This window comes from Piliocolobus tephrosceles, chromosome 1 (assembly GCF_002776525.5).
Source record: "Piliocolobus tephrosceles isolate RC106 chromosome 1, ASM277652v3, whole genome shotgun sequence".
Classification (NCBI taxonomy): Eukaryota; Metazoa; Chordata; class Mammalia; order Primates; family Cercopithecidae; genus Piliocolobus; species Piliocolobus tephrosceles.
Window position 1 is genome coordinate 183191660 of NC_045434.1, and position 22054 is coordinate 183213713.

At 42.8% G+C, this 22054-nt stretch overlaps 1 protein-coding gene across 1 annotated transcript in view; it reads right to left on the minus strand.

Moving 5' to 3' along the window:
• LOC111529566 (microtubule-actin cross-linking factor 1) overlaps nucleotides 1-22054 on the minus strand; it is a 283418-nt gene that overhangs the window by 248759 nt on the left and 12605 nt on the right. The window contains exon 2 of the mRNA XM_026455708.1: nucleotides 9682-9743. Coding sequence (XP_026311493.1) covers nucleotides 9682-9743 — 62 coding nt within the window. The remainder of the gene's footprint in view (nucleotides 1-9681; nucleotides 9744-22054) is intronic.

A 22054-nucleotide genomic window follows, 5' to 3' on the forward strand; every position in this document is an offset into this window, starting at 1 on the left:
AGAGAACTGAAAACATATATCCAGACAAAAACTTGTAAATGAATATTCATAGAGACAGGGGTTGTGGGGGCAAGATGGTGTCTCAGTACATTACCCAGGCTGTTCTCAAACTCCTGGCCTCAAGAGATCCTCTCACCTCAGCCTCCCAAGGTGTTGGGATTACAGGTGTGGGCCACTATCCCTGTCCATAAAGTTTTTTTTGTTTCTTTTTTTTTTTGAGATAGGGTCTCACTTCCATCGCCCAGGCTATAGTGCAGTGGCATGATCACAGTTCACTGTAGCCTCGACTTCCTGGGCTCAGGTGATCCTCTCACCTCAGTCTCCCAAGGCACACACAACCATGCCTGGCTAGTTTTTTCTATTCTTTATGGAGATGGAGTTTTGCCATGTTGCCCAAGCTAGTCTCAAACTCCTGGCCTCAAGCTGCCAGCCTCAGCCTCCTGAAGTGCTGGGATTACAAGCTTGATCCATCATACCCAGCCATAAAGTGATTTGTTAAAATTAGTGAATAATTAGATTTTGAGAGACCAAGTCCAATCCTCCCCAATGCCCAAGCATTAATAAGTCAAGGAGGGCTCTGCTGTCTGCATTTTTTTTTTTTTTTTTGAGACAGAGCCTCACTCTGTTGCTCAGGCTGGCGTGCAGTCGTGCAATTTCAGCTCACTACAATATCTGCCTCCTGGGTTCAAGTGAATCTCCTGCCTCAGCCTCCCGAGTAGCTGGGACTAAAGGCACACGCCACTATGCCCAGCTAATTTTTTTGTATCTTCAATAGAGACAAGGTTTCGCCATGTTGGCCAGGCTGGTCTTGAACTCCTTGCCTCAAGTGATCCACCCGCCTCAGCCTCCCAAAGTGCTGGGATTATAGGCGTGAGTCATTGCACCTGGCTTCCATTTTTTAAAGATTAACTTAAAGCTATGAAAAAATAAACAGCTTTCCTCAATTTCTGAGTGACTTTAACAAAGGGAATAAATTACACTTCAGTGCTTGGAATCCTAATCTGAGCTCAAAGGGACTTTAAAGATTACTTAACTCTAATATCCTTAGTTTACAGATGAGAAAACCATTGCCTAGAGAAGCTAAATAACTTGTGTAAGATCATGTAGCTGGAAAGCTAAATAACTTGTGTAAGATCATTTAGCTGGAAAGACAGAGTGAGGCTCTGTCTCAAAAAAAAAAAAAAAGCAGACAGCAGAGCCCTCCTTGACTTATTAATGCTTGGGCATTGGGGAGGATTGGACTTGGTCTCTCAAAATCTAATTATTCACTAATTTTAACAAATCTAGAACATTGTCCCCTGACTCCCTTAACAAGGCTTCTATGATGCTTGGAGGGTCAAAATGACACATTATCAACAATTTTAAATAATAAGAGTACCCTCGTCCCCACCATACATCCATACATACACAAAAAAGACCAAGAGTTGTCACATAGTATCCTTTTTTTTTTTTTTGAGATGGAGTCTCGCTCTGTCACCCAGGCTGTAGTGCAGTGGTGTTATCTCAGCTCACTAAAACCTCTGCCTCCTGGGTTCAAGCGATTCTCTTGCCTCAGCCTCCCAAGTAGCTGGTATTACAGGCAAGCGTCACCACACCCAGCTAATTTTTGCATTTTTAGTAGAGACGGGGTTTCACCATGTCGGTAAGGCTGGTCTCGAACACCTGAAGTCAAGTGATCCACCCACCTTGGCCTCCCAAAGTGCTGATATTACAGGTGTGAGCCACTGCGCCTGGCCTCATAGTATTGACACCCGCCAAAAACTTGATCTAGAAATCGTTCCTCTAAACAATTAAAAGGAAATGTAAGCAGCCCAATTTCCTTGACTCAGACTATGTTGAAGAGCAATATATAGGTCAGAGGAGAAAGTTTTAAAGAGAAAAGCATGTTATTTACTCTCTCCTACACTTATTAAAAGATACAGGGAAAGGGAAAGTGAGCCTAGTAATTTCAGATAGATTTCTGAATGGCAAATCTCCAAACTGTAAAAACTGAAATCCATATTGATTAATTGGCCAAATCTGTCTTCAAGGAAAAGCCCAACACTAAAAAAAAAAAAAAAAGATTATAGTTGTCTTAGACTTCTTTACTCTGGAAAGAACTATGCTTAAATGCAGGGAATAAAAGTAGCAGCTGGGAATCCCTGTTGGAGAGCGGGGGTGGGAGGGGAACAAAGTGTGAGGTTCTTTGCATGTAAGAATTTTTATCGTATCTCTGTTTTGAGAATTCCCTAAATTGTGAGGAATCTAACAGTGGTACTGGTCAACCCAGATTAACAGCTTCTCTAAGAATGTGGATGATTCTAAAATCCACAGGCTGGGCACGGTGGTTCATGCCTGTAATCCCAGCACTTTGGGAGGCCAAGGTGGGTGGATCACCTGAGGTCAGGAATTCGAGACCAGCCTGACCAACATGAAGAAACCCCGTCTCTACTAAAAACACAAAATTAGCCAGGTGTGGTGGTACGTGCCTGTAATCCCAGCTACTCGGGAGGCTGAGGCAGGAGAATCACTTGAACCCGGGTGGCAGAAGTTGCAGTGAGCCAAGATCGTGCCTTTGCATGCCAGCCTGGGCAAAGAGCAAAACTCCGTCTCAAAAAAATAAAATAAAATCCACAAAAGGTAGCTTTACTTTCATAGGCAGGCACTTAAGCATAGGGAATAGAAAATCCGGAGTAAAGCCCAAGTCCAAATGTAGGCCCAAATGTAGGCCTGACAAGCATTTAGAGTGAAATTAAGCCCTAAAAACATCAGGTCCAGGCAAAGACAGCCACAAACCCCTACCATATAGTCACACATAGGCAACAAAGGCAACACTCCTTTCCTTAGCCTCTAACCAGCACTACACTTTGTCAGTTTCTTAAACTACACTGCCAGTCTCATTCTGGTATTTCCCACAGACATGAATAAGCAAAAAGGTATGAAGTTCCACCCCGTGATTAGGGAGTCAGTGAATTGACTCATGTGGCCAAAACAGAGGCTGTATAGCAGAGAATACCTGGAATCAGTGCTACCCTGTATTCAACTAGAGAGCCTCAAACAGAAATAAAGAAATTTTAAGTGGGCCAGGTGTGGTGGCTCACGCCTGTAATCCTAGCACTTGGGGAGGCCAAAGCAGGAAGATTCCTTGAGCACAGGAGTTTGAGACCAGCCTAGGAAACATAGGGAGACCTTGTCTCTTAAAACAGAAAGACAGAAAGAAAGACGGATGGACGGACGGATGGACAGATGGATGGAAGGAAGGAAGGAAGGAAGGAAGGAAGGAAGGAAGAAGGGAAGGAAGAAGGGAAGGGTTGTCAGCGTTACTAAAAATTTGAAAACGTTTGCTGGTATATATGGAAATTTTACCTAAAATTCCAGGAAAGCCAGGGGCTTCTAGATTGCATATATAAAAATGGAAAGAACTGCTCTATCTGCTAGATTAAATATTGGGCTTTTCCTTTGTAACTACTAACCCCTGAAGTCAACAGGAACTGACCAGAAAAAGCATTTTTCTCCCTCCTAAGGAGCTCATACATACTTTCATGTTCTCTTTAGGGGGATACACTTCATCAGCTACCAGCACCCAAAGATACAGCATAGATAATTTAAATAAGACCTCATTTAGAAACCTAGATTTCTCTTTTTGATGGTTCTGGTGTATAAGCAGAACTCTTATATACGTATGTTTACATTCTAAATTAGGTTGTTTATTTCAGATGCTTACATCTTTAACAAATATCTTTTAAGATTGGATCAGAAGTGTTCTCAATAAGGAAGAATTAATTTGCTTATCCCAAAGTAAGCTGTTTCCCAAAAGGTTACCAGGGAATCCAAGAGATTTTAAGATCAACTAAATCTAGAAGTTGGGAGACCTGGTTTGTGGTTTTATTTATTTATTTATTTGAGACAGAGTCTTGCTCTGTCACCCATGCTGGAGTGCAGTGGCACAATCTCAGCTCACTGTAACCTCCACCTCCCGGGTTCAATCGATTCTCCTGCCTCAGCCTCCCAAAATAGCTGGGATTACAGGCGCCAGCCACCACACGTAGCTAATTTTTGTATTTTTAGTAGAGATGGGGTTTCACCATGTTGGCCTGGCTGGTGTTGAACTCCTGACCTCAAGTGATCCACCCCCCTCAGTCTCCCAGAGTGGTGGGATTACAGGCATGAACCATCATGCCAGGCCACCTGGTTGGTTTTGTCCTTACGTTGGTCTACCTGCCGAAGATGACATTAATCTGGGGTGTACTTGGGGAGCAAAGCAAAGGATGCTCGAGTTGCAAAAAACAAATCTCAAGCCCTAATTCTCAGCCTAAAATTCAAATAATTCCAATTTAGAGCAATAACTCTAAATAGCAGTGAATCTCTCTCTGAAATATCCCAAGATAAGCAAATGTTGTTGAAACTGTAAGGCTAGGGGCCTGAGAAGAGATGAAAAATAGCCAAGGATTTAAGTAAAGCTTTGGCTGGCCTCCAATTTCTAACAATGCTATGATGTGTTCCTCTAGCTTCTCCCTCCCTGAGCCTCCTGTCATCACACAGCACTGAGGCAGAGGTCCAACAGGCAGCATCAGCTACAAACAGGCAGCAAGGAGCCAGAGCACTGGAATTCAACTACAAAGTTCAGGGGACAAGCTCAAGGCAGGATTGATTCAGTTCCTCCAACTGTTAGAGACAAGGTATGAAAGAATCAGCTGCAAGCATAGTTAGCAGAAAGAACAAGTAATTTTGATCAGAAGACTCATGATTGACTGATCCTTAGCTCCATCCCTCACCAGCTGTATCATTTTGGCAAAGTCACTTCACTCCTCTAATTCTCATTTTTCCCTAGCTGTTAAAATTGAGAGGATAAAACACCTTTACTTACTTCAGGCTTATTATAAGGATTAAGACAGGTAAGAATGTGCTTCATAAGCTATAAACACTATTGAAATATTAGTTACTCAAGGTAACAAGTACTTATTGGATACTTCTCATGTGCTATGTGCAGCACTTAACAGAGAAAGTAGCATACTACAATCCCGGTCCTCAATAAGTACTGTAACAGAGAACACCGGTGAGTGAACACACAGGCATCTCTTCAAGGCAGTCTGATACAGAGATGGAGTTGCAATTGATTTAATCTGAGGAACAGAGGTCACAATCTCAGGAAGGTGATACTGGAGCTGGGCCTAGAAGGTGAAGTGGGTGATGACCAGGCAGAGGAGGCTGGGACATGCATTCTAGGGAGAGAAATAAATAAGCAAGGAGGTGTGAAAGTACACAGTGTTTAGGGAGCAGTGAGTTGTCTCATGTGGCTACAGTGCAAGATACAAAAAACAGAGTGCTTAGAAATGAAGCTGGACAGGTGGGTTGGAAATGCTGCAAAGTGCTCTATGTCATGACAGAATTAGGTGACATCAAACTCTAGAGGCAACTAGTAGCCATGGAAGAAATTTACAAAAGGAAATCACGGTTGGATGCGGTGGTTCCCACCTGTAATCTCATGACTTTGGAAGGTTGAGGCAGGCAGATCACAAGGCCAGGAGAGCAGCCTGGCCAATACGGTGAAACCCTGTCTCTACTAAAAATACAAAAATTAGCCAGGTTTTGGTGGCACATGCTTGTAGTTCCAGCTACTCGGGAGGCTGAGGCAGGAGAGTTGCTTGAACTCAGGAGGCAGAGGTTGCAGAGCTGATATCGCGCCACTACACTCTAGCCGGACGACAGAGCAAGACTCCATCTCAAAAAAAAAAAAAGGAAATTATAATTTCTTTTTCTCCTTACTTCTCTCTCTTTCTTCTTTGTCCTAACACTATAAATAGTAAGACACGATATTTGCCCTCAAGTGATGATATAGCTGAAAGATATACCATGTATATAAACACTCTGGATGCTTTAACAAAAGCACATAAGGAGTACAGTCAGGGGCACAAAGAGTCAGTTCCACATCAGAGAGTCAGGAAAATACTTATTGAAGAGGTGTTAAGTCGGTGTTATCCAGGCAGAACAAACTTGGGGAAGGTATTCCAAGCACAGGGAGTAGAATGAACAAAGATACAGAGTCATAAAATAGCATGGCACACAGTTCAGCAAGAGCTCAAGGTATGAGCGAAACTTGGTGCTGTGAGCCTGGAAAGGTAGGCAGCAACCAGAGCCAGTTCTGCATGGGTTAAGAGCATGGTTTCTAGACTTTAGGTTGCCTGAATTTTAAAATTTCAGTTCTGCCTTTTTCTAGCAGCATGACCTTGAACTAATTACTTACCCTCTCTAAGTAATTTATAAAATGAGGATATTAACAGAACCCACAGCATAAGATCACTGAAGGATTAAATGAAATAATCCACGTAAAGGACTTAGTATATAGAATGTCCAATTTAGACTAGACATGGTGGCTCATGACTGTAATTCAAAGACACTGGGAGGCCAAGGCAGGAGGATTGCTTGAGGTCAGAAGTACAAGACAAGCCTGGGCAACATACCAAGACCCCATCTCTACAAACACACACACACAAATTAGCCAGGCACAGTGGCATGTGCCTATAAACCTACTAGCTATTTGGGAGGCTGTGGTGGGAGGATCACTTGAGCCCAGGAGTTGGAGGCTGTAGTGAGCTATCATTGTACCACTGCACTCTAGCCTGGTAACAGAGCAAACCCTGTCACACACAGACATAGAGAATATGTCTGATTTACAGGAAGTCTTCAAGATACTATTACTACTATTGTTATAATAGAAAACTTTATTAGGAAACTATTATAATGGTCAAGGCAACAGACACAGAGGCCCTGAACAAAAGCAGCGATATGGAGAAGAGAAGTCAAATGCATGCAAGCTTTCTGAGCTGCAAGTGATTGACTGGACTTGGTAACAAGGGAGAGATTATGGGCAGTACTGAATCAAACAGGCTCCTAACTCGAACAACTAGCTACATGAGTGAAAATATTTAACAATTTAGGGTGTGTTCAATAAAAGCTATGGCTAGGTAACATACAGATGAACGTGTAAAATATACCATGACACATGCCTTTGGTTCAGGCAAGAATCCAAGAAAAGGCTCTATCACTGCCTCCTTATTCAGATTTTGTAGTGTGAAAATCATGCTCACCTGCAGTACCCATTAAACAAGTGGTCCTAAGAAGTCATGTTTGATTTATGTAACCACCTCCTTACCCACGGTTTACTGAACTATAGATGGACAATTGGCCCATGGAGGAAAAAAAGACCTCAGCCCATCAGACTTTCTGTGTTTGTGCATTCAGAATCATGTGGCCTCAGGGGTTTACATCACTGTTTGAGGCACAGCCGCCATGACTCACTCATAGCAGTAAGAGAAAAGCAGAGAAATGAATATAGGGGGTACACAGAAGTAAAATGAAAGAACACAAGGCCCCATAAACAAGAAAGACCTGGGTTGGCCAGGCACGGTGGCTCATGCCTATGATCCCAGCACTTTGGGAAGCTTAGGTGGGCGGATCACCTGAGGTTGGGAGTTCGAGACCAGTCTGACCAACATGGAGAAACCCCATCTCTACTAAAAATACAAAATTAGCCGGGCGTGGTGGCTCATGCCTGTAATCCCAGCTACTCAGAAGGCTGAGGCAGGAGAATTGCTTGAACCCGGGAGGCAGAGGTTGTGGTGAGCCAAGATTGTGCCATTGCATTCCAGCCTGGGCAACAAGAGTGAAATTCCATCTCAAAAAACAAACAAACAAACATAAGACCTGGGCAGCACAGTGAGAACCCATCTCTACAAAAAATTTTAAAAATTAGCCAGGTGTGGTAGTGCATGCCTGTAGTTCCAACTACTCAGGAGGATGAGGTGGGAGAATCACTCCAGCCCAGGAGGGCTACAGTGAGCTGTGATCTTGCCACTGTACTCCAGCCTGGGCAACAGGGTAAGACTCTGTCTCAAAAAAAAAAAAAAAAAAAAAAAAAAAGAGCGAGAGTAGTTTTCGGATAGTTGTTTAGGTTTCATAAAGCCCAGCTGCATCTAGACACCAGATTCTGTGAGATCATCCCATATCCATTTCTACTTGTGTTTCTTTGCATCCCATGCAACAAAACAATCCCAGTGGCTACAATGGATGAGACTGCCCAAAAAGAATACAGAGACAAAACCAAAAAATGGCCAAGGTTAGGATCCTGGGGAACACCAACATGGAAGAGTCAGACAGAGGAAGAAAAGTCAATGAAACAGGTAGAAAAAAAGGCATTCGTAGAGGCAAGAGGTAATTCAGGAAAAAGCAATGTTCTAGAAGTCAATGTAAGAGAGGGTTTTAAGGAGTAGACAACAGTATCAAATGCTACAGAGAAATCAAATAAGAGGAAGAAAAAACTAGGCTACTGGATAGGGCAATTAAGGGATCACTGGTGACCTTTCCCAGAGAAGCACTAATTATTATTATAATTCAAAAGCTTACATTTTCAGATCCTAACTGCCACAGTAGTCATACTGTTTTTTTTTTGAAGCGGAGTCTCGCTCTGTCGCCCGGACTGGAGTGCAGTGGCCGGATCTCAGCTCACTGCAAGCTCCGCCTCCCGGGTTTATGCCATTCTCCTGCCTCAGCCTCCCGAGTAGCTGGGACTACAGGCGCCTGCTACCTCGCCCAGCTAGTTTTTGTATTTTTAGTAGAGACGGGGTTTCACTGTGTTAGCCAGGATGGTCTCGATCTCCTGAACTCGTGATCCGCCCGTCTCGGCCTCCCAAAGTGCTGGGATTACAGGCTTGAGCCACCGCGCCCGGCCCAGTCATACTGTTTTATCTTTAGGTGAGTCTTAACATGCCTCTGTTTTGGTTTCTCTTCTATTTAAAATAATAATAATATATTATTATGATATTTATTTATATATCTAATATATAATAATAATTATTACTATCTTTAGGTGAGTCTTAACATGCCTCTGTTTTGGTTTCTCCTCTATTTAAAATAATAATAATAATGATAATAATAATCTTCACCCAGCCCTAACCATTCTAGAAATATTCTGTATTTTAGACTATCTGGTGGTAAAATTCATGTAAAAATTCCTCAAGTTAAACATTTAAGCTTCATGCACTTTAAGAGAAAGAGACAAAATCCCCCTCTATCATCCTTCCATAGTATTCAGATTAAAAAATAAAAATACACTGGGTGAAGTGGCTCACGCCTGTAATCCTAACACTTTAGGAGGCCAAGGTAGGAGGAGCACTTTAGCCCAGGAGTTTGATAACAGACTGGGCAACATAGTGAGACCCTGTCTCTATTTAAAAAATAAATTAATAAATGAAAAAAAAGAAACAGGCTTATAAAGTAATGTATAAAGCCAGGAGTAAACTGTTATTTGAATTTTTTAAATCATCCCATGGTATCCTTAACCTCTGCCTCCTGATGTAATGGTAGGTAATACTGTCTTCACCAAGAAGCAGTTTAATATAAGTTGCCATGCTATTATGACTGTGTTAGTTTTCAAAAAGCTGGGCATGGTGGCTCATGCCTATAATCCCAGAACTTTGGAGGCTGAGACAGTAGGATTGCTTGAGCCCAGGAGTTTGAGAACAGCCTGAGCAACATGGCAAGACCCCTTCTCTATTAAAAAAGGAAAGAGAAAAGAAAAGTCACGTGTATCTTCATAGACTTGAGCACACAGCAAGCAATCTAAACCATCTGAAAGATGGAATGACAGATCCAGATGAGAGCAGTGAGAGGTGCTGGGGCAGCATATATATGAAGGGGTCCTACCTTCATTAAGTGCTTGTTGACCCACTTGGTGAACGTTTTCTTCTGAACCCGGTCCCGTTCATCTGTAAAGAAAACACAGAGAAGGCACTGGCTTAGTGCTACCCAGGTAACAGGTTCCCACACTGCAGCCCTGCCCACACCTATGTTTCTCTAGAACAACTTACCCACATAACTGTGGGACAGTGACTTCTTCTTAGGAAGGTTTGGCCTAGCTGAACTTCCTCTTTGGTCCTGATCACGTTGTCACTTTACAAATTAGACAGAATCATCATGTGCCTCAAAAGTCATACCATGGCAAAGTCTCCTTGGCATGATAATTTGAGCAGAGCAGGGGGCAGGGTGATTCCCCACTTCTCTCATAACAAGGTTCAAAAAGCCAAAGCCATGATACCACCAACAGATGGGGTGGCCTTGACATTTGGGACACACATATTGCAGCGGTTAAATTTCACTCTTCACGTGCTGATCTGCCTGAGTAAAGCGCAACTCCCTCCCTCTCCTACCCCAGTAATTTCTTCATTCCAATTTCTTTACCAGCCATTATCAAAACACTCAAACTCTCAAAGCTGCCCAGTTTACCCCCACTGAACATCTCTTCCCTCTCTCCCTTCTCCTGTCATAGCAGCAAACAGGGAGTTTCTTTCTCCATTTTTTTTTTACCTCTTTAACAGAAACATGACTATCGATGCTTGACAATGACTGCTCCACAGAGACCTTATCCTGTAAAGGACTTACTTTCTCCGACTATTGCCAATTCCCCAGAGCCATTTCTAGGCCACTGAGCCATCAGTCCTGGTCCTTTTCTATTTTTGAAAGCCCACACCATCCCCTATAACATCTTGTTCAAATCATCCTGTCATGGACCATGCTCCGCAGCCTATCCCCTTCCACATGGCAAATCCACCTTAGCCTTCCCTGATGACTTGGTTCATTTATCATCTCTACATATATGTGAAGATACATGTGACAATGCATCTGTGCCTACTTGGCTCCACGGGCACTCATCTCCAATTCATGTCCAGCCACCACACTGCCACATTTTGGGCCTTATTCCTTCCCCAAACGTACCTATTTAGCACTTACCATTATCAGTCTCTCATACCCTCTCCTAATCATTCTAAACCTTCAATCACTCCATTCTTATTTTACCCTACTCATTAAGGACATCTACAGCCGGGCATGGTGGTTCATGCCTTGTAATCCCAGCAGTTTGGGAGGCTGAGGCCAGTGGATCACTTGAGCTCAGGAGTTGGAGACCAGCCTGGCCAACATGGCAAACCCTACCTCTGCTAAAAATACAAAAATTGGTCAGCTGGTGGTGTGCACCTGTAGTCCCAGCTACTCAGGAGGCTGAGGTGGGAGGGTGGGAGGATCGCTCGAACCTGGGAGGCGGAGGTTGCACTGAGCTGTGATCACACCACTGCACTCCAGCCTGGGTGACAGAGTAAGACACAGTCTCATAAAAATAAAAAGAACATCTAAGATAATCCCAGTCCATGCTAGACAAGATGGCTATGCAATTCAAAGCTTCCCTCACTAATACCCTAGGGACTCTCCCTGCCTAACCACCTACTACTACATTCACCATGACAATCTGCAAACCTAAATTACCACCATTGCCCGCTGCTTGACTCTTCCATATCTTTTCCAAGACAGAGAACATTTCAGAAGAAAGTTGCAGAGGTATATAAATCTGGTTCACTAGTAATTCATACAAGCTTCAGCCAGGTTCTCGCTCCCCAATGCCCAGTTATTTTCTTCTTATTGATCCCCTAGGAAAAGCCAACATACCGCCATTCCACACAATGTCAATGCTTGTTCTACATCCCAGGTGAATATATTTATCTACTTATTTTTCCTGAGTTTACAGCCATTCAACAAGCACTTCTTATCTTGGTCTCTGTTTTTATCTTCACATCCTTATTTTCAGCCTTGAATCCTTTCTTGCTTTGCAAGGAACAATTTTCTTCCTACTATGAACTACAGCACTAAGGAATGGACCTTAGAAATTATATAGTCTAATTCTTTGCTGACACACAAATCCCTTTGACAACAAAGAATCATAAGTTCACGCTGAAAGTTCTCTACAACTCTCCCATAAATCTACAATATTCTTGATGTTTAAAATTTAGGATAACAGAGAATTCACTAATAGAGGAAGAAAGACAACATACCAATGTAATAATTCTATAAAATGTCATAATCTGCTTTCCTTATGACTTCTGCCTATTGACTCTCATTTGGGACTGTTAGATGTATTATTATTAGGCCAGGTGCAGTGGCTCATGCCTGTAATCCCAGCACTTTGGGAGGCTGAGGCGGGCAGATCACCTGAGGTTGGGAGTTCAAGACCAGCCTGACCAACATAGTGAAACCCCGTCTCTACTAAAACTACAAAATTAGCCGGGCAAGGTGGCGCATGCCTGTAATCCCAGCTACTCGGGAGGCTGAGGCAGGAGAACAGCTTGAACCCGGGAGGCGGAGGTTGCAGTGAGCTGAGATCATGCCATTGCACTCCAGCTTGGCAACAGGGTAAGACTCCATCTCAAAACAAAAAAGTATTATTATTAGACTTAAAAGTTTAATCCATCTTTCAATTGATGGAGTCTTGAAAGTATTTGAAGCCAAGATTCTTATTAGATTTGACCACTGTCATTCCAACATACTTTGATCTTTTTAGATGCCGATTTAGTTCAACATCATCATCCTTTCCAAGTCTGGGTCATCTGCAGACTGAATCAGAATCAGCTTCCAACTATAGTCTCATCGAAATCACTGACACTTTGCTCATACTACTTATTTTCCCTTCATGGCAGGCTACTTCTCTTCATCTCTCCAAATGGTATTTATTCTTTAAAATCCACCTCGTTCATTCACTCATGTATTCTTTATTTGTTTTTGAGACAGAGTTTTGCTCTTGTCGCCCAGGCTGGAATGCAATGGTGCGATCTGGGCTCAGTGCAACTCTGCCTCCTGGGTTTCTGCGATTCTCCTGCCTCAGCCTCCAGAGTAGCTGGGATTACAGGTGCCCACCACCACATCAAGCTAATTTTTGTATTTTTAGTAGAGATGGGGTTTCACCATATGGGTCAGGCTGGTCTCAAACTCCTGACCTCAGGTGATCCACCCACGTTGACCTCCCAAAATGCTGGGATTACAGGCACCTGGCCTCATTTATTCTTTAAATAAGAGAAATAACTTCAAAGCAGTTTGACAAGTGCTATAACAGGTAAGCACCGAGTGCTCATGAACATAAGAGGTTAAGCATACCTTGGTAGGGACAGGAAATATGGGGGACTTAATGAAGTTTCCAAGAGGAGTGACTCTATCTAACCTTAAAAGATGAGTATAAACCAGAAAGAGAAGGGAAGGAACAAAGTTGCTACATAAAGTTATAGCTAATGCAAATTCATGGAGACAAGAAAAAGCTTATGTTCAAAGAACTGCACAGAATTAGGAATAGTTGAAAGACAACTAGGTAGTGGCAAGATAGGATGGTATGAGCAAAATCATGACCTTTCATGACAAGTTTAAGGAACCCGAACTTTATCCTATAGGTAAGAGGAAGCACTGAAAGATTTTGAATTGGAGAATGACATGCTCAGATTTGTGTTTAAGAAAAATTCTGGCTGCCTTTTCTGACAACTCCAGTTCTCAACAGTCTTTGTGTCCTCCAAATATCTATGTTACTTACTGGGCTAATCACTCAATCCGCACTTAAATAATTATATAGTGTTCTGAACTTTTAATATGCTTATTCTTACATTACCAGTGAGATCATTAACTCCTCGAAGAGACCATAATTTACATTTTTGTATTTCCCACAACTTGCAACACCTAAAGCTCTACATAGTAAGACCTCAAACATAAAACCACCAGAGAGTGTTCTTAATTGGCCAAGTATGATTAGAGGACTGGCTACAGAAACACATAAAATGAAATCAGAACTGAGTTACCTACAAGAATCCAGTTCAATATATAAAAACCTCAAAACCCTGCCAGGCAAGCTGGCTTATGCCTGTAATCCTAGCACTTTGGGAGGCCGAGGCAGAAGGATCACTTGAGCCTGGGAGTTTGAGGCTGCAGCAAGCTATGATTGTGCCATTGCACTCCAGATGGGACAACAGACTGAGACTCTGAAAAAACAAAAACACAACATGCCAGTAAGTATCACTTGTGTGCTGATATAAGAAGGCATGGTGGAAAAATTAGAGCTAACTAAAGCTGTGTACATTACATTTTCACATGATATCAGGCCCACCGTGCTTCACTATATTAATTACCTTCATAGCCAAAAACAGTCTGATTCTAATTTTAAAAATTCTCATTCTGATGACAGAAGTGTTCTTTCCTTTTATAATTTCTTTTTTTATAAAAGCTATGTATGTTTGCTGTAATAGGTCAAACAACATACAGATGAAAAAGGAAAAAATTGCCAGGCACGGTGGCTCGTGCCTGTAATCCCAGTACTTTGGGAGGCCGAGGTGGGTGGATCACGAGGTCAGGAGATCGAGACCATCCTGGCTAACACGGTGAAACTCCGTCTCTACTAAAAAATACAAAAAAAAATAGCCGGGCATTGTGGCGTGTGCCTATAGTCCCAGCTGCTGGGGAGGATGAAGCAGGAGAATGGCGTGAACTCGGGAGACGGAGCTTGCAGTGAGCCGAGATCGCACCACTGTACTACAGCCTGGGTGACAGAGCAAGACTCGGTCTCAAAAAAAAAAAAAAAGAGAAAAGAAAAAGGAAAAAATTAACAGATTTTCTTTTAAACTAGTAAGTACTTTAAAGGAGGTGGAATTCTTCTGGTTTCTTTTTAGTACATTGCCTCATTTCGTTTAGACCTGAACATGTGAGTAGCATGATTCTTTTTAATTTTACTATCCATAGGCCGGGCACGGTGGCTCACACCTGTAATCCCAGCACTTTGGGAGGCCAAGGCAGGTGGATCATGAGGTCAGGTGTTCGAGATCAGCCTGGCCAACATAGTAAAACCCTGTTTCTACTAAAAATACAAAAATTAGCTGGGTGTGGTGGCCTGTAGTCCCAGCTACTCGGGAGGCTGAGGCAGGAGAATTGCTTCAACCTGGGAGGCGGAGGTTGCAGTGAGCCAAGATCATGCCACTGCATTCCAGTTTGGACAACAGTGCAAGACTCCATCTCAAAAAAAAAAAAAAAAAATTACTATCCACAAATTATTCTGCTAATCTACCAAGCCCTTCCATAATGGTAATGTACTAAGGAAACCTGATGGTCTCATACCAATCATGCTTCCAAAAGCTAAAAAGCTGACTTTCAGCTCTGGAGAAAGACATTTAAGTACTTATTGTGAATATAATCATTAAAGGCAACATGATTACAAGCCCTTCCCAAGACTAGCTAGCCTGCTTAGAGCTGAGCCATAAGCTCCTCAGAAAAGGGTTTTATAGAATTCCTTTGCCCCTAAGAGCTGGAAGATCATTTTTTAAGATCCTATGTTGGTATGCCCATCAATTACATGAAAGTTCATTCCTGGTTTAAACTTCAGGATCAAAGAATATTACAGTGCCTAGAGTTTAATATCTTAATCTTCAGCAAGGAAATCCAAGAAGCAACCTTAAGAATTACGCTGACCTTCAGAATAATAGCTCAGACTCTCTATTTAGTAAGTTTTAGATTGGCTCCTAACACATAAATCCCTAGTTTAACTCCAGGCCTAGCAAAGATCTTTCTGCCTAACATTGCAGGTTAGGCAGAAAGGTAAAACTGAGGTAAAAGTCTCAGAAAGTACCCTTATGTGAGAGGAAAACTGGCAAAGAAAAGGCAATATTCATTTTAATGTTCTTTATAATCTCAGCCCCACCAAAGGCTATAAACAAAGAAGCGAGAGCCCATGGCCCACCACCAGCATCTCTACAGAAGTGGAGAACCCAACTGCCCATCTAATTTTCAGATTTAACACTTTAAACCTTATTAATTACTTAGAGGTTACTGAATTAGAAGGCTTAAATTAGAAAAATTTGCTATTTGTTGTTGTTTTGAGACAGGGTCTTATTCTGTTTCCTAGGCTGGAATGCAGTGGCATGATCATAGTTCACCACAACCTCGAACTCCCAGGCTCAAGCAATCCTCCTGCTTCAGCCTCCCAGGTATCTAGGACTGTAGGTGCACGCCATCATGTCTGGCTAATTTTTAAATTTTTTGTAGAGACAGGGTGTCAGTATGTTGTCCAGGCTAATCTCAAACTCCTGGCCTCATGCGATCCTCCCGCCTCAGCCTCCCAGAGTGCTGGGATTATAGACATGAGCCACTGTACCCAGCCTAATTAGAAGGATTTAATATTTGTTTCCAACTTTATTGATCTTCATCAACAAAGGTCTTTGAGCATCGTGCTACCAATATCTACCCTAATTTTATTTTAGTTCATTGCCAGAGTTGTCCTTTTTCAGAACCTAAGTCAGTCCTTCTACCTAAAATCATCGCTCCTCTTCTCCATGGGAACCTTAATCCAACAATACTCCCTAGTCTGTGTATCTTCAACTGCTCTCTCTCTCCTGGTTCTCTCCTATTGGCTTCTGAACAAGTATGATGACAACGCTCAGACTCCACTTCCCCACCTCCTATTTATTCCATGTGACCTGGATTCCAGCCCCACACATTCACTGAAACTGCTCTCCCCATAGTCACCTAATTGCCAACCCAATGGATGGTTTTGAGTTCTATCTCACTTAAACTCTCTGTAGCAGAAGACACTGCTAATCATTCCTTCACCTTTTAAATCGATTCTCTCTCTTGAATCTGAGACTCCATTCTACCCTAGTTTTCCTCCTCCTCCTTTGGTTGTTTCTTCTCTTCTGTTCATCCCTTAAATGTTACTCATCCTTAGCCCTCTTTTCTTTTCATTCTGTATTACAGCTTCTTCAGATGTCCAAGGACCCAAGAGTCCACTAACAGGTTTTGGAGAAGGAGTGTTCAGGAACCACCTAAAATTACACGCAAAATGTTTTGTGGTGTGTGTGTGTGTGTGTGTGTGTGTTGGGTGGTGGGGGCGGGGGGGATCCATAGCTTTTCAACAAAAATTAAAAATAGCTGTTCTCTACATTCTCCCTTAATGATTTAATGAACATCCATAGTTATCTGTGACCTATACAATAATAATTTCCAAATCTGTATGTTTAGGCGAGGCCTTTACCACTCTCATATATTCAATGGCCTCCTAAAACTTTCATGCTCATCTCAAACTCAACTTGTCTAAAACTGAAGTCTTCTTTTCTCTTTGCTTCCAACAGATATCCCTGCTGTAATCCACCCTTCTCAGTGGTGTCAGCAACCTTTCTGGCAAGGTTGATCTTGTAACTGTCCACCTTAAAATCTTTCAGTGAGCCCTTATTTGCCCAATATTATTAACAGTTGACATTTAGGCTGTGTGCGGTGGCTCCCACCTGTAATCCCAGCACTTTGGGAGGCGGAAGCAGGTGGATCACTTGAGGTCAAGAGTTCAAAATCAGCCTCGTCTACTTGGTGAAACCCTGTCTCTACTACAAATATAAAAATTAGCCAGGTGTGGTGGCAGGCACCTGTAAAATCCCAGCTACTTGGGCGGCCGAGGCATGAGGATCACTTGAACCCAGGAGGCAGAGGTCACAGTGAGCCAAGAAAGTACCACTGAACTCCTTCAGCCTAGGTGACAGAGCAAGATTCTCTCTCAAAAAAAAAAAAAATTTAATAGCATTTATTGAGCACCAACTTATGTGCTAAGCACCTTATATCTAGTCTTTCTAATGCTCAACAACTCTGTAAGTTAGGTATTATTTTACTGGAAAAATAAAGTCCAGACAGATGAAGCAGCGTGCCCAAGATCACAAGGTAAGTCATGAAGTCAAACTTGAACCCAGCTCTACCCAATTCCAAAGCTTGATGCCTCCATTCAGGATAACATTCAAACTTTTTAGCTTGGGAGCTAAGACCCATTATGATGGAATGCCTACCTATCACTCATCCCTCTACCTTTCCATAAAAACTTCCAGCCTTGTTTAAAAAAATTCCTGCAAATGGGGCAGGTTTTCTCTCAGTTCCATGCCTCTGCACATACACTGTGAATATATACACTCCCCTTCTCTGACTACTCATTCTTCAGCATTTAACTCAACTATCCCCTCCTCCAGGAGCTTCTCCCATCTCTTACACACACTAGTTTGTGTGCTTATTGCAGGGTATCACTGTTTATTTGTTTATCTGTCCTACTCTACTAAGAGCAATTTGAGAGTAGGCCTGACGTCAAATGAAAGCCTGCATTTGAAGTGCAAAGTTCTACATTCTGATCCAACATAGCCTATCCATGTAGTCCCAGTACATTATGAATCATTCAAAAAACAAATGAAAGAAGAGCCTCTGCTGTTTCCAAAGGCCACAGAAAAATGACAAGAGCTTCAAGAAGCCCAGAAACACCAACCACCTGGAAGTCTAAAAACGATATACCACAGCTGATACAGAAGGGAAGTAAAGTTGGAATAGGTCTGTTTTGTGACCTCATAAAGTTTACAATCTAGTGATGGAGAACAACATGTAAATAATTAACAGTAACACCAAGTAAATAACACACCAGATACAAGCTGCACAAAATGACACTATAGCACAAGCATAGAGTTGATTAATCCTCACAGAGAGGTAGGAGGTGTTCATGGATTAGGCGTGGTAGAACTACACCTGATCTTAGACAAAAGGCTACGGAGTGAACAGTGTCTGAACTAAACCTTGGATAACGAGTAGAATTCTGGCAGCCCAAAAAGGGGTCAAAGGATTCCAAACTAAAAAAAAGCACAAGTAGGCTGGGCATGGTGGTTCATGCCTATAATCCCTGTACTTTCGGAGATCGAGGTGTGTGGATCACTTGAGCTCAGGAGTTCAAGACCACCCTGGGCAACATGACAAAACTGCCTCCACAAAAAATACAAAAATAAGCCAGGCATGCTGGCTTGAGCCTGTGGTCCCAGCTACTTGGGTGGCTGAGGTGGGAGGGTCGCTTGAGCCCAGGAGGCAGAGGTTGCAGTGAGCCAAGATTGTGTCACGGCCCTCCAGCCTGGGTGATAACAAGACCCTGTCTCAAAAAAAAAAATTTTTTTTTTTTAAATTTACAAAGCACAAGTAGTGATTTGGAGACATGTAAGTATACAGGATATGTTTTAGGGAACGTATGGCTATTGCATGCATCACATGCAGTTAGCAGTGAGATGAGCAACCAGGCTAACAGAACAGCTAGCTGACATCACAAAGGACCCAGAAAGCTAGAGTAAGGAGTAGGTACTTAATTAAGTAGACAAAGCAGAACCACTAAAATTTTCTGACCTAGAGTATGTTTTGGGAAGACTAATCTGGCTTTGCACTGAAGGCCACATTGTACCAGAAAGACATTAAGAGGCAGAAGAACCAGTTAGAAGGCTCCAATGACAGACCAGGAAAAACACCTTGAAATAGCATGAATTAGGGCAGAGGCAGCAGGAAAGTAAAGAAGAGGGCAGGTACATTGTCATGCAATGTAGAGGTAGAAACAATAGCCTTTAGCTATTTTAAATAGCCTTTAGATGGTAGTGGGTAAAGAATGGCAGAGTTCGGGCGGGCGCAGTGGCTCAAACCTGTAATCCCAGCACTTTGGGAGGCCGAGACGGGCAGATCACGAGGTCAGGAGATCAAGACCATCCTGGCTAACACGGTGAAACCCCGTCTCTACTAAAAAAATACAAAAAACTAGCTGGGCGAGGTGGCGGGCGCCTGTAGTCCCAGCTACTCAAGAGGCTGAGGCAGGAGAATGGCGTGAATCCGGGAGGTGGAGCTTGCAGTGAGCTGAGATCCGGCCACTGCACTCCAGCCTGGGAGACAGAGCGAGACTCTGTCTCAAAAAAAAAAAAAAAAAAAAAAAAGAATGGCAGAGTTCAAGACAATTCTCATGCTTCCGGCCAGAGCAACTGGGAGAAGAGTAGAACTTCAAGATAATGAAAACAGAAAGAGGTTAACGATTTGGTGAGGGTACATTGGGTAAAGCAGAAGACAAAGAGTGAGGTGTTAGGAGGATCTTCTCACAGACAGTTGGAATCTTTGGTCTAGAGTTCAGAAGAGCAGTCAGAACTGAAGATAAGGAATTGGAGTTAACAACTGATAGCTGTGGCAAATAGAGAGCAGATAGCTTATTCGGACAAATCTTCCTAATCACAACTTAGCCCACATCACCTCTCTTCTCTATTCAAAATACTTTACAGATTTGATCCCTTTCATTTTAGAATTCAAAGCCCTCTACAACCCTATAAAATTCAATTGCAGTTTTTATTCACTATGTTTTAGGTGGTTGGAGGAGATAAAGACCTGGTCTCTGACCTGAAGAAATTTACAATCTATCTACTCTTTCACTCTCCCCTGTATGACTCAACTGCAACCATTCCCATCTTCTTACTGTTTCCAAACGTATCCTTCACATCTGTCCTACTCTACTAGGAGCAACCTTTCCCCCAACTGGAATATCTACCCTCTTCTCTTGGGGCTTATCTAACTTAGAGCCTCCTTTCAAAGTCCAGCTGAAGTCTTGCTTCTGTTAACACCTTTCCGGACATGTCAGCCACCTTTGGATACCTATGGCACTTAAAAGTTTCTTCAATTTACTTAGCACTAAGCACATAAAACCTATCATTAGAGAGCTCTGTATCTAAGTCCATTTCTGTATCTGAATTGAGCTCTTTCAAGTCAAGATCCATGCTTTAAACTTCATTAAAGGCCAGCCAGGGGCAGTGGCTCACACCTGTAATCCCAGAACTTTGGGAGGACGAGGTAGGTGAATCACTTGAGGTCAGGAGTTCAAGACCAGCCTGACCAATATGGGGAACCTAGACTCTACCCCAAAAAAAGACAAAAATTAGCCAGGTGTGGTGGTGCACACATGTAATCCCAGCTACTCAGGAGGCTGACGCAGGAGAGTAGCTTGAACTCGGGAGGCAGAGGCTGCCATGAGCTGAGACTGCGCCACTGCACTCTGGGTGGCAGAGTGAGACTCTGACTTAAAAAAAAAAAAAAAAAAAAATTCATTAAAGGCCAGACACAGGGGCTCACACCTGTAATCCTGGCATTTTGGGAGGCTGAGGCTGGCAGATCACTTGAGGTCAGGAGTTCAAGACCAGCTTGGCCAATATGGTGAAATCCCATCTCTACTAAAAATACAAAAATTAGCCGGGCATGGTGGTACACTCCTGTAATCCCAGCTATTCAGGAGGCTGAGGTAGGAAAATCGCTTGAACCTGGGAGGCGGAGATTGCGAGCTGAGATTGTGCCACTGATCTCCAGCCTGGGCAATAGAGTAAGACTCCATCTCAAAAAAAATTTTTTGGCTGGGCGCGGTGGCTCAAGCCTGTAATCCCAGCACTTTGGGAGGCCGAGACGGGCAGATCACGAGGTCAGGAGATCAAGACCATCCTGGCTAACACAGTGAAACCCCGTCTCTACTAAAAAATACAAAAAAACTAGCCGGGCGAGGTGGCGGGTGCCCGTAGTCCCAGCTACTGGCAGGCTGAGGCAGGAGAATGGCGTAAACCCGGGAGGTGCAGCTTGCAGTGAGCTGAGATCCAGCCACTGCACTCTAGCCCAGGCGACAGAGCGAGACTCCGTCTCAAAAAAAAAAAAGAAAAAAAAAATTTTTTTTTCATTAAATATCCAACATTTAGGACAATGATAGGTATTGAAAAATATTGATTTAACAAATATATAATGAGAGTCCTCTAGGTGTCAAGGTTATAGCTACAGGACACATTAAGATGGTATTTTCAGGTCAGGCACTGTGGCTCACGCCTGTAATCCCAGCACTTTGGGAGGCTGAGGTGGGCAGATCACCTGAGGTCGGGAGTTCGAGACCAGCCTGGCCAACATGGCGAAACCCTGTCTCTACTAAAAATACAAAAATTAGCCGGGAGTGGTGGCACAAGCCTGTAATCCCAGCTACTCGGGAGGCTGAGGCAGGAGAACTGCTTGAACCCGGGAGGAGGAGGTTGCAGTGAGCCAAGATCACCCCATTGCACACCAGCCTGGGCGACAAAGCAAAGCAGGACTCCGTCTAAAAAAAAAAAAAAAAATTTACCTTATTTCTTAGGAAAACCTAATCTTTATTATTATAACGGTAGTTCTTTGGACTATTGAGAATCAGAGAATAAAGGACAGAAGTGAGATAAAGAAATCCAGGAGTAAGCATGGTAGCAAAAAAAGAGAGCCACAGTGAGAGGGAGAGACAATATAAGAATACAAGAGGAAGAAAGGCTCAATAGTTCTTAGAAAATTCACGGGAATATCACAGTCAGAAAAACTAAGTATTTCATAAATACAAAGAGAGAGTTTTAAGAGTCCTCAAAAATCATCTTAAAGA